Source organism: Phyllostomus hastatus, unplaced genomic scaffold, assembly GCF_019186645.2.
Source record: "Phyllostomus hastatus isolate PE091 unplaced genomic scaffold, TTU_PhHast_1.1 phas_contig_5, whole genome shotgun sequence".
Taxonomy (NCBI): domain Eukaryota; kingdom Metazoa; phylum Chordata; class Mammalia; order Chiroptera; family Phyllostomidae; genus Phyllostomus; species Phyllostomus hastatus.
Genome location: NW_025333897.1, coordinates 2,181,674 through 2,194,023, shown reverse-complemented (window position 1 = coordinate 2,194,023; position 12,350 = coordinate 2,181,674). Strand labels below are relative to the sequence as shown.

The following is a 12,350-nucleotide window of genomic DNA, read 5'->3' as shown; positions in this document are numbered from 1 at the left end:
TGGTGGCCTCCTCTGAGTCTGTGTCTCCTTCGCATGGGCGAGGAAAGCGGTTTGGAGGGCGGAGGTCCGGGACCGGGGCCGCACAGCGGCTCGGCGGCCGAGGCGGGACCCGCGCTTGGGCCCTCAAGGCCCGTGCAATCTGGACACCCAAGGAGCGTGGCGAGGTGCGAGGACGGGTCTTTGGCTGGTGCTTCTGAAGCACTTTGTGAAGCCGCACTCCTGGTGTCTGGGATTGCGGGACCTGGAGGAGATGGGCCCAGCGCCGCCCCTCCTATCCCCACCTCTCCGTGCTCCGCAGGCCCCAGGGTTCCTGGAGACGCTCGGGCGGGGCGCGGATCGGGCCGTCGCCGCCTTCCCATCTGTTCCTGCATCGGGACAGGCCTCCGCCCGCGCGCTCCCCGGGGCTGACAGGTACCGAAGGGCAGGTTCCCGCCGCGTCGGCCGGGACGCGAAAGCCCTGGGCTCCTGGTTCCCCGGGCGGTGGCGGGTCCCCCCCCCCCCCGACCTTTCTTCCCCCTCGTCTCCCCGGAATGGCGGTGGAGGGGACGAGAAGGGTGCGGTCAGGAGGGTCAGACGCCCAGCTCACCCCCGACCGTGAGGGGTTCATAGTCTGGTGTCAGTGGGTGTGAGTGCGAGTCTGTGGGTTAGGGCCAATGGCCTTTGCAGTGGGGAAGCTGGCACCGTAGGAGGGACCCGAGCCGCGTCCCTTGCGCGCAGCCCACGTGGGTGTGTGTCAGGGCGGTGGAATCAATGGAGTCCCCCTGGTTGCAGCGTGCCCTCCCGGCACAGAGTCTCGGGTCCGAGTTCTGGGAAGGTCGGTTCTTCCTGGGATTGCAGGCCGGAAACCTCTGCGCCTCCTGACAGACCCCTCTGCTACCTGGGGCCGCGCGGACGTCGCAGTCAGTTCCTGACCACCTGTGACAGAGCGTCGGATGGTAGGGAAGAACAGGCGTCGCCTTGAGGCTTGGCACTTTTCAGGACGTTTTTCTGCCTCTTGGGACACTGGCTGAAACCGCAGCCTGTGTGTGGCCCGGAAAAAATCACTTCTGGGTGGCCTGAGAAATGAGGTTGTTGACCAATGCAACAACAACAAGAATAGTGGAAATGAGAGGCATATAATAGTGTTTGAGATCACAGAATTGCAATTGGGGGCATAGGTCTGCTTAGAAACCCAAACTCTAATGGTGTCCCGATTTTAGAGTGAAGGCAAGAGGTTTTTATGAGAAAAAGAAAGGGAAATAATTACACGAATAGAAGAAAGGAATTTCTATTGGTTCTAGCAAGCTAAGTTACTCTTTAGCTCTACATATATGGCTGATTATAAGGAAAGTCCATAATTATCAGTCCTCATGGTCAGGATGTCTAGCTTTGGGCAAGGTTGTTTGTCAGACAATGTTGGTTTGGTCCAGTCCAAAAGTTAATTCCAAAGCTCCAGGGAGTAAGAGCAGCAAGGCAGTTCCTCTGTAAGGGCTGCTAGGACTCGTGTTGAAAAGGGCTTCACTTGGGGTGGCCAGCGATGAGGGCACTGAATTCCTCCCAAACAAGTGAATTTGACTCATTGAAATTGAAATATATAAAAAGTGGGGCTGAAGTAGCATATTGAAGATGAACAGACTCCAGTTTTGATATCATCTGACACGAATGGATTGTTTTGTTTCTTGGTTTATGTGCTCTTTCAGGTTGTAATTTAAAGACAGTAGAAGGAGAGAGGCCCTGGCTGATGTAGCTTCAGTGGATTGAGCACGGGCTGCGAACCAAAGTTAACACCAGTTGGATTCCCAGTCAGGGGGTGCCTGGGTTACAGGCCAGGTCCCCGGCTGAGGGTATGTGAGAGGCAACCACACATTGATGTTTCTCTCCCTCTCTTTCTCCTTCCCTTCCCCTCTCTCTAAAAGTAAATAAATAGAGTCTTACAAAATACAAACATCTTTAAAAAAAGGAGGGCAGAAGGTATAAAGGGAATAAATAGTAATGGAACAAATACAATAAAAATTTAAATATAATAAAAAATAAAGGTATTAGAATAAATATAAAAAAATACAGAAGAACTAAAGCGCTCTGGTATACAAGATACTTGTTTTCTGCACCAGAAGAGCAACTGTCAAAATACAGAGTCCCAAATTTTTTGGATCTCTACCAGCAGTGTGGAGTTACCTCTGGTCTTCATCCAATCCAAGATGGGGGGACTCCTGGCAGAGACAGCTGCAGTGAAATAATGGAGGAGCTTGCAATCTGCCTTAAAAATAACTGGAAAACTTTAATGCATGGTTAAGGAGGAGTTGGCAGATCTTGTCTTGTAGCTACTTGTCTACTGCTATACCTGTCTGATGCAGCGTCACCACCACAAGCTGTGGACAGCCCAGGGGGATCTGGAGCAACGCAGACTATGAAGCGATATGATCACCTTTGTGAGCTCCCAGACCAGCCAGCTGCACATCTGTCATTACAGGAGTCACTGTCAAGATTGGTATCTAGACAAAAAAAGAATTAAAAAAAATATATATGACCATGTCTGAAATTTAAGAGCCCTCTAACATAATTAGTATTGAAGTAAAAATACTAGTGTTATCAACTTGATTGTAAATGTGTATTAGAAGATATTCCTAAGTTTTCATCGGCAAAAAAGAAATGGCTCCATTTATGTCAGATTTTCACAAGGGGCCACCTTTTCAGTGGGAAACCTGAGCAAGTCTGAATTCCCCTGGTCCCCAGGGCTTGTTCTTGAATGACTTAGTTTTCACTTTTATTTTCATTCGTCAAATATTGTAAGTATATATTTAAATTTTTTGTGAAAATAACATGTAGATATGGTTCAAATTTCAAAAGTATGCAGCGTGAAGTACACTTATTGGTACAACTGGTAAAGGTGGCTGGAGTCCTCAGATTAGCTGGTAGTAATCCATCCTTTCTTTTTTTAAGGTTTTATTTATTTATTTTAGCGAAAGTGGAAAGGAGGGGGAAAAGAAGGAAACATCAGTCAGTTGCCCTTCATGCAACTCCAACCAGGGCCCAAACCCATAACCCAAGCACGTTCCCTAACCCGGAATTGAACCAGCGACCCTTCAGTTTTCAAGAGGGTGCCCGGCCAATGGAGCCACCACTCAGGACTGATTCATCCTTTTTTAAAAAAAAACATCAATGTACAGTTGCTGGGGGCCATGGCCTGCAACCCAGGCATGTGCCCTGACTGGGAATCGAACCTGCAATACTTTGGTTCGCAGCCCTCGCTCAATCCACTGAGCTATGCCAGCCAGGGCCTGATTCATCCTTTGACTTTCCTGATTTTCACCATTGTCTCACTGTGGACATGAGGGAGAATGTTCCGATTTGTAGAAAATGCTCAGTAAAGTTTTTGAAGGTGATCAGAAAGCCCGTTGTCAACTTACTCTCAAATGAATGTAGGAAAAAATGTTTGTACTACACTTCCAACTTTGTTTCAAAATAAATTATGTGTACACACACACACACACAAAAGTCCTCTTTTGCGAAAGTAAACTGCTCTTGCCTATGTGTTCATTTCTTGTGTGTCTTTCAAAAAAATCTGTACTCACAAGCACAGACAGTGTCTTCGCCCTCCTTGTGTAAGCAGTAGCACCCTGCACCCACTGTCCTCATTTCTGTCACTCAGCAATATACATGCCAGCCTTCATTCACTTTGCTGTGTGCCCTGGTGCTGTGTGGTGAGGAGGAGCAGATGCCACTTGAGCCCTGCTGGGTGTCTGGTGGTGTCACAGCGTCTACTGTAATCAAACTATGCTTCAGTGAGTGTCCTGGGACCTACGTCAGCCAATAGCTTTTACCTGTTTTGTAATCTCCTTTCTGATTATAAAATGTATGTGTGCTTATTTCAGAATTTTTAATAATGGCCCTGGCTGGTGTAGCTCAGTGGATTCAGTGTCAGCCTGCAAACCAAAGGGTCACCAGTTCAATTCCCAGTCAGGGCACATGCCTGAGTTGCAGGCCAGGTCCCCTTTTGGGGGTGTGCAAGAGGCAACCAATTGATGTGTCTCTCCCACATCAATGTTTCTCTCCCTTTCTTTCTCCCTCCTTTCCCCTCTCTCTAAAAAATAAATAAATACAATCTTTTTTTTTAAAAGTCTTTAATTGTGCTGAAGTGCATTTTGTCAAAATTATCTATTATGGCTTCTGATTTTGTGTCCTATTTAAGCAATCATTGCTTATCAGGTCACAAAGATTTTCTCTTGCATTTCTTTTTTTACTAGCTGTTTTTACAGTTTTACCATTTATGTTTAGGTCTTGATCCATTTTGAGTTAATTTTTGTGTATGGTGTGAGGTAAGGGTTGAGCTTCATTTCTTACCCCCATTGACTGTCTTCCCCCATTGAATTACCTTGACAATTTTTTTTCAAAAATAAATTGACCATATATGTGTGCGTTTATTTCTGAACTCTTTTTTTCATTGACCTGTGTGCCTCTCCTCATGCCAGCGCCACATTGTTGGTTACTGGGGCTTTATTGTAAGTCTTGAAATCAGGTAGTTTAAATACTTTGTTCTTTTCAAAATTGTTTTGACTCTAGGTTTTTTTTTGTTTTAAAGATTTTATTTACTTATTTTCAGAGGGAGGAGGAGGAGGGAGAAAGAATTAAACATCCATGTGAGGAACATTGATCAGTTTCCTCTCATTCGCATCCTAGCTGGGGACTGGACTCGCAACCCAGGCACCTGCCCCGGCCAGGGAGCAAACCAGTGACCCTTCACTTTGGGGGGTGATGCCGAACCAGCTGAACTACACTGGTCAGGGCTACTTTAGGTCTCTGTAATTTTCAAGTTAGTTGTAATGTATATTTCTACAAACTTTTTATGAATGTTTCTATGGAGAAAACAAAGTATTTTCTGTGTCTTCTCTAGTCAGTTTAGAAAATGTCTGACTTCCCCGGAATTTGTTCTCCTCACATCTAAGCTGCCTGACTTGTTGGCCTGCATCGTTCCTAATATTCCCTTGTAATGTTTTACATTTTCTGTTGGCGTCATGAGTAGTGTTCATTCTTGATTTTGGGTGGTGACAGTTGTTGTGAGGAGCGGACGAGTTGCCACAATAAGGCCCTAAGGTCAGTGGTGGGTGGGGCGGGTACCTGGGTTCATTAGGCGGGAAGACCAGGGGCCAGCGCACGATGAACCCAGCAAGGAAGGAAGGAAGGAAGGGGCCGAGAGGGAGGTGCACAGAGCCGCAGACACTCATTAGACGCCCTCAGTTTATTAGGGGCTTAGAAGGGTGTCCTTTGGGGTTCTTGTCTGTGTGTTCCCAGGGGTTGTGGTCCCAGGACTAGGTCAGATCTGGACATAGGACAAGGTGACATCACCCTGGATCTCCAGAGTGTCCACTCTCTGGAAAGCCGAAAGCCGATGGGAGTAGTCAAAGAGGTGCTGGCCATTGGCGTAAACCTTGAAGCGATCCAGGCCACAGCGGATGGACAGCTGCAGGGAGAGCGGGCGTGAGGTCACAGCCAGGACAGAGGTTTTGCACGGAAAGGGGTAAGAGACCCAGCCAGACTCACATCAAAGAACTGGCCGAAACCAAAGGGGTTGTAGGAGATCTTCTTCTCCTCAGAACCCCATGAGCCGTTCAGATAGCTGTTCCGCACCACAGTGCCCTCGGTCAGACGGGGGTTAATGTGGAGAGCCAGGTCCCCTGAGGACCCCACCTTGAAGTTGACCACAAAGCTGGGGACAGAGAGGGAGATGAGGGTCAGAAGGGGCCCACACCTGGTTCCCCTAGGGAAGGGGGCGCTGGGCACTGGACTCCTGGGCCTGAGGGGGGAGATGAGCCACGAATTCCCACCTCAGTCTAGGTTCTGTACCTTGTGCTCGTGGGGGGCACATAGCCCTTTACTATGATGGTTTTTCGGGCCGTAAGCCCCCCTTGTATTCTTCCCGTAAATGGCACAGGCTGTGGAGAGAGATCATGGGGTCCCATCATCTCCCAGGTCCCCAGAAGCCAGATGCAAAGACACATTTTCAAAGAGGGGCCCATACTCATCCTGGAAAATGTCCCCAACCCCTGTCCCCTGCCCCACCCAGACCACCAACTCCTCCCTCCTCCCGCACCCCGTCCCAAACACGCTCTGCCACTCTATGTCCTGCCCCATCAGCGCTCCCCATGGACCAGGGCCCCCCAACACCCCCAGCAGTTCTGCTTCCCCACAAATGGCCCACCACAGAGCCCTAAACTACAGGGCTCCTTACCGGGTTAAACACTGGGGGTCCCTCCATGGTCTGTAAAGTGAAGAAGAAAATATATTACTCTATATTATTCGACAAATATCTATGACACATCTATGCCAAGCAGGTGTATCTCTGGGTGTTGAATTTTTACTCCTGGGGATCCAACCTCTGACCCTCCCAGTTCTCCCCACTTCCACCAGATGGCCACACAGCCCTCCCACTTACAGGCAGTTGATTCTGCGAGGGTTGGTAGCTCTGTCCAGGACCCTACACAGACGTGAAAAAGCAGGAATGGTGAGAAGGGCTGGGGTCCTTCAGCCACCCTACGACCCCCTCAGCCACAAACCTCCACCTCAAGGGTACTTACTGGATAAGCCGGAATAGTCATGGGTGTCTATGGGCACAGAGGGAGAAGGAGGTGATGAGAGGGACTCCAGACTGAGGCCTAGGATGCTGCCCTGGGGCAGGCTCCCCGCCCCACCAAGGGAACTCTGGGGTCACAGAGCGGCACTCAGACGGCTCATTAATGGAGGGGGACTCGTTGTGTTTAGGGATCTCCAGTGCATGGTGAATCTCACTCCACCCCTTAGGACAAGCCTGGTAAATTCCATTCTTGTACCTCTCCTATCCTGGCTTCCTGCTGTTCTCACCTGCCCCCACCCCAGCACTACCCCTGCACCCTGAAGCAATCCAGAAGCTGCACAATGAAGTGTCCACTCCTCCCAGGCCCACACAAAGCCCATGCTCTTCTCGGCCCCAACCACCATTTGCCCCTCTTTGCGCATGCCTAGTGTGGGGGCCAGGCGTAGTCCTCAGAACCAGCCAGGTTCTTGTCTCTCCCTTGTCTGTCTCTGGCTCCCTCAGTCTGTGTGTGCCTCCGTCTCCCTGTCTCTGTCTGTCTCTGTTGCCCTCTCTCGTCCACACCTCCTCTCAGGTGGTTCCTTCTGCCCGAAATACCCTTCCCTTCCCTAGTTAACTTTTATTTACTCTTTCTGCTTCCTCTTCTTTCCAATGTCCTCCTTTCTGCCTTGGCTTCCATTTTAAGCCAGCTACTCTGATGGCCCTTTTCTGAAGGCCTTATTGTTGATTTTTCAAAAACGCATTGATGAAACACGATGGCAAAATGGAGCTCACAGGCGGGTGACCCCCTTACAGATAAAGATATTCCCGACGTTTCCTCATGAGGGAGCAGAGGCGAGGTCGGAGCACAGGCCCTGCGGCTCAGCCACTTATGGGTCCGTGACCTGGGGCAGGTTCCCTAAGCTTCCCCGGCTCAGCTCCATGGCTGTGGAACGTAGCTGAGGGTCACAGGGTGATGTGCCGGGGGCGGGGGGGGGGGGGGGACACTTCCAGGTTGTGAGGGTGGAGCTTTCCCTGAAGGGCACGTCAGGAGTCTGAGTGTAGGCTTCTTTAAGTACACTCTTCCTCCTCCTCCTCCTCCTCCTCCTCCTCCTTCAGAAAGGCCTTCCTGAAGACTCCCCAAAGCTCTGGTGTGTCCCCCATGCTGGCCCTGACCACTGTGCCCAATGCCATCTGGTGACATACTAGACTGTCTTGGTCCTCTGGGTCCACAGCATCACCCAGCAAAGGAAACAAAGGAACGTGGGAGTGAATGAATTGAAGAAGAAAACAAGTGAGAGAGGGAGACACTACACACGTGGTTTGGTCTTGGCTGGCCTCCGATGAAGTTGATTGACTGAAGCTCCAGGTCCCCATCCACTTGCAGGTGGGTGACCATCTGTGGAGGGAGCCGGTGCCCGAACTCATAAAATGGATTTCCGTTTACCACCACCTGCAGGATGGGGTAAGGCCGAAGTCAGCAGCCATGAACTGGGGGAGGGAGACACAGGAAGCAGGGAACAGGGGTCTTGTTAACTTGGGATCAAAAGTCCTGGGGGTGAGCTGAGATAGCTTCAGTGTCAAGAACCTTGAGTCCACAGGTCAGAGGTCAAGCTGGGGTCAAAAGTCAGCTGACAGACTGGTGGATGGGAGAGAACATAGAATGTAGTCTGGGGATGGAGATCAGGAGAGAATTGAGTCTGAGTCCCACTTTGAGCGCCAAACGAGCTGGGGTGGTGGTCGATCTCTGACCTGTCTAACCTGTGTGACCTCAGGTAAATCACTTCACCTCTCTGGGACTTTGTTTCCTCCCCTGTAAATCGGGCTCACTCTGACCCAGCAAAGCCTGTTGGGGGCACTGTGCAAACCCTGTGGAGAGCCTTGCCTTGTACTCATATCTCAGTGCACAGTTCTAGTTGCAGTGCTGAGCAGTGGCCACGGGGCGAGAGCCAGCTCTGCCGGGCTGAGTGCTTCCTACTTGTTAAGCACTTCCCGCTGTGATAGCAACACGCGATTCCCTCAGCAGCTCTGTGAGGCAGGGCAAGGGATTATCCCTGTTGTTCAAGAAAGCGGAGGCCCGGGGGAGAGACTGGTCAGCTCAAGGTCACACACTGGGGAGGGGCAAAGCTCAGCCTGAGATCCCTGTCTGTCCAACCTCAGAGCATGGAGCTAATCCCCAGCGAGGAGGTTAGAAATCTGGTGCCTGTATGAGGGCAAACAAAGCCCAGGTGGGTGGCCCAGCCCAGCAGCCCCCCTCCTAGGGACGCCTTGCACGAGTCCCGTGGGACACGTGTGCATGGGGTCTGCTCAGTGTCCTTGATGGGGAGTCGGACTCGGGGATGGGTCACACTCAGAGTGGGTGTGCCAGGAGCCCTGCACAACTGTTGGAAGGTACGGACCAGGTGTGACAGCAACCCAGGGGCTTAACACACACACACACACGATACATAAGAACAGGGCAGAAGGCAACAGCACAGCACCTAGCCCACACACTTAAAAGAAACAAAGGCACAGAAAAAGGTCAGGGCTGAGGGGAGTCAGGGGAAAGGCCACCCCTGGGGTCAAGGGGACCGCGGGCACACAGGGTTTTCTGGGGCACACTCCCTGTGAAAACCAAGCATGCACAGCGAACACTTTTCTGTGTGTGGGTCGCACTTTAGTGAGACATGAAACACGTGCACCGTAGCAACAGGTCACAACGTGTGGGTCTCATTTGGACCCCAACTCAAACAAACTGCAGGAAACAGCAAACACGGCGTTTCTGAGGTGGCTGGAACACCGGCTCGACATGTGGTGACACTAAGGACACACTGTCAGTTTTCAGGTGTCCTTAGTTTTCATGACTGTGTTTATAAACACAGTTTTCATGACTGTGTTTATAAAAGCTGAAATAGCCCTGGCTGGTGTGGCTCAGTGGATTGAACACCAGCTTGTAAACCAAAGGGTCGCAGTTTGATTACCACTCAGGGCACATGCCTGGGTTGCAGGCCAGGTCTCCAGTAGGGGGCACGTGAGAGGCAACCACACATTGATGTTTCTGTCCCTTTCTTTCTCACTCCCTTCCCCTCTCTCTAAAAATTAAATAAATAATCAAACAAACACATAAATAAAATCTCTAAAAAAGGCTGAAATATTTATGGGTGAAATTGTATGATATCTGGGGTTTGCTGTGACATCCCTCAGGTGGGGAAGTGTGAGGTGAGGATGGAAGCAGGGTCGACCACGACTGGAGCTGGCCAAGGAGACGACACCTTCCCTGTGTGTGTGTGCTCAGAGTTCTCCGTGAGAAACAGCAAAGACACACATTTTGCAAGAACACAAAGAAACAGATGATATACATTAAACAGGTTAGAAGCCTCTGTGTGGTAGAGGCATGGGGATGAGAAAAAGATAAAAGAGAAATTTTTTTACAAGGTAGGGAAGGGAGGAAAAGGAAAAAGTGAGCTAGGAAGGAAAGAGGGAGGGGGGAGAGAGAAAAGAAGAAGAGAGGAGGAAGGAAAGAAGGGGGGGCGAGGGAGAAGGGAGGAGAGAGGGGAGGAGGGAGGGGGAAGAGAGAGGGCGGAGCAGGAGGAGGCCCTGGCCCGCAGCTCCTACCTTGTAGTGCTCTGCCAGGACCATGATCACCAGCTCGAAGGCGGCGCCCTTGTGGAAGGGCATGCTTCTTTTCTTCTCCTCGCTGCCCCACTTGCCGCCCTGCTGCGAGTTGAAGACCACCTTGTCCCAGCCATCAAAGCGCGGATTGAAGTGAAAGGCAATGTCGGACCCTGGGTTCTGTCCCACCACGAAGTTCACGGCAAACCTGGTGGGACATGGAGAGATGTTCCCCGGGCCCTGCCTGCCAGCCCAGCAGACCCTCCTCTGGGAAGCCCTGTCGGTCCCACCTTGTTCCATGGTTCCTGGTGGGGCGACCTTGCCACTGTTGATTCAGAACAGGAGGGGGCGGTTGCGCCCCTGAGTTTCGGGAGGCAGATTCGCTCACTCCCTTTCCTTCCTGGACTTCTCCCCAGCCCCCCTAATAGGGCTGCCACTGGGACTCCTGAGTTCACCCTCGGCCACCGTGGGCCAGGCACTGTCCTAGGAAGCCTACATCTATCAATTCAGACTTCTTGCTGCATGCCTGGACCTGTAAGTCATTCCCCACACGGAGCCAGAGGGAGCCCGTGAACATCCAGATTAGAGCACCTCCCCTCACACCAGCACCCCCAAAGTTACTCCATCCAGGCAGGCACACACCTGTCTCAGGGCCTTTGCACTGGCTACTCTTTCTGCCTAGAACGCCCTTCCCTCAGATACACCCCAGGCTCCCTCCCTCACCTGCGTCAGGTCTTCGCTGAATGTCCCCTTCCCAGGGAGGCCGTTCCCGGCCACTCTATGTAAAGGGACAATGCCACACCCTTCTCTCTCACATCCACCCATCTGCCTTCCCTCCTTAGTTGACTCCGTAGCACTTATCACCATCCGACATATTATACATTTAACTTATTTATTTTTTATCTGTCTCTTCTACTAGGATGGTAGCTCCATGAGGACAGGGTCCTTTGTCTGTGCTGTTGACCGCTCGGCCGCAGTGCCCAGGCACAAAGCAGACCCCCTCCATGATCAGAGAAACAATGGACATAGAAGCAGCAGTCCCGTGGCTTCAGTTCAGTTATTATCGCCATTTTAAGGACTTCAGCGCTTCCTTTCCAGTCCTATGTCGTTTACACACTGAGTCCCAGTCTCTGGGTGGGGAACCAAAGTGCACAGAGGGGCAGTGGCTTTCCCAGTCACACAGCCGCTGACGGAACAGCCCTGTGTTGGCTTGGCCCGTGGTTTTGTTCATGCTGCCACACCCATCGGTTCCAACCCAGCAGCCCAGTTCTGGGGCCGCCTCTTGTGGTGAGCTCCCTGACCTCCCCCCAGCCCCCAGGGCTCTCCTCCTGATCTGATCACCAAGCCCTGGACTCCCCAGGCCAGAGCGGGTCCTTGGCCCTCAGCTGTGGTGGCACAGAGCTCCTCCCCAGCCAGGGTGAGGGGAGGGAAGAAAGCCAGAAGCCCCTACTTATAGCCCCTCTCCCAGCCTAGCCTGGCCTGGGGGAGGGGGTTACCTTTTCATGCGCTCACTAGCCACTCCTTGGATGTAAACAGACATTCCCACACTGAGTCCTCCAGGGATGGGCTTGTTGTAGGGCAGAGTCTGTAGAAGGGGCCGGTGAGGGGTGTCATAGGCTTTCCACCTATTGCACCCTTTCCCCCTCAATGAGAAGAACCCCCCCCACCCCCACTGCTCCCTTAAGCAAGAAAGGAAACTGAGGAGTGAGGAGTCAGCATGGAGATGAGGAGGGCCAAGAGTTCGGTGTGGACACAAACAGCCTGAGTGACAGGGTGGGAGTGAATCACGCGCCATGGCAAGTATTGGGTCCATCAGACCCAGGGGTTGGGTGGGCACCTCTGAAGATTGGGGTGAGAGGAAATTGGATTGGAGAGGCCAGGCTGGAGCTAAGCCAGGGCCTGGGTCAATGCCTGGGCTAGTATCTCACCGGGTTGTAGGTGGGCTGGTAGCCAGGTGCAGGAACAAAGGCCATCTTGAAAGGCTGGGCTGGTGGCTCGTCCTGTGAGAAGCGCAGCAGGAGAGGGAAATGGTGACAGGTGGCAGGTGGCAGCTGGCTCTTATACCTCAGGACGAGGGAGGGGCGGGCAGGGCAGGGCTCAAAGGGTCCCTCTTCTGAGCGCCCCAGGCTCACATCTTCTCCTTGAGCACCCCCGGCCTTCCCTCTCTCGCCAGCCTCAGTGGTAACCAGTCAGAACCCAGATCATCTGGGCCAGGCCTGGGGGGACTCAGGTCAGG

At 52.0% G+C, this 12,350-nt stretch overlaps 1 protein-coding gene across 2 annotated transcripts; it reads right to left on the bottom strand.

The window, feature by feature from the left end:
- Positions 1-5,200: 5,200 nt before the first annotated feature.
- Positions 5,201-12,203, bottom strand: LGALS4 (galectin 4). 2 transcript variants are annotated; one of them, XM_045846567.1, is made up of 10 exons: positions 12,043-12,203; positions 11,611-11,699; positions 10,118-10,322; positions 7,842-7,976; positions 6,552-6,578; positions 6,410-6,451; positions 6,206-6,235; positions 5,821-5,909; positions 5,518-5,683; positions 5,201-5,437 (listed from the first exon to the last, which is right to left on the bottom strand). In XM_045846567.1, exons 1-10 carry the CDS (start codon positions 12,085-12,087, stop codon positions 5,291-5,293), a joined length of 975 nt encoding a protein of 324 aa, XP_045702523.1. In that variant the 5' UTR covers positions 12,088-12,203; the 3' UTR covers positions 5,201-5,290. The 2 variants fall into 2 exon arrangements, with proteins under 2 accessions (XP_045702523.1, XP_045702524.1); XM_045846568.1 differs by lacking the exon at positions 6,552-6,578.
- Positions 12,204-12,350: the final 147 nt, after the last annotated feature.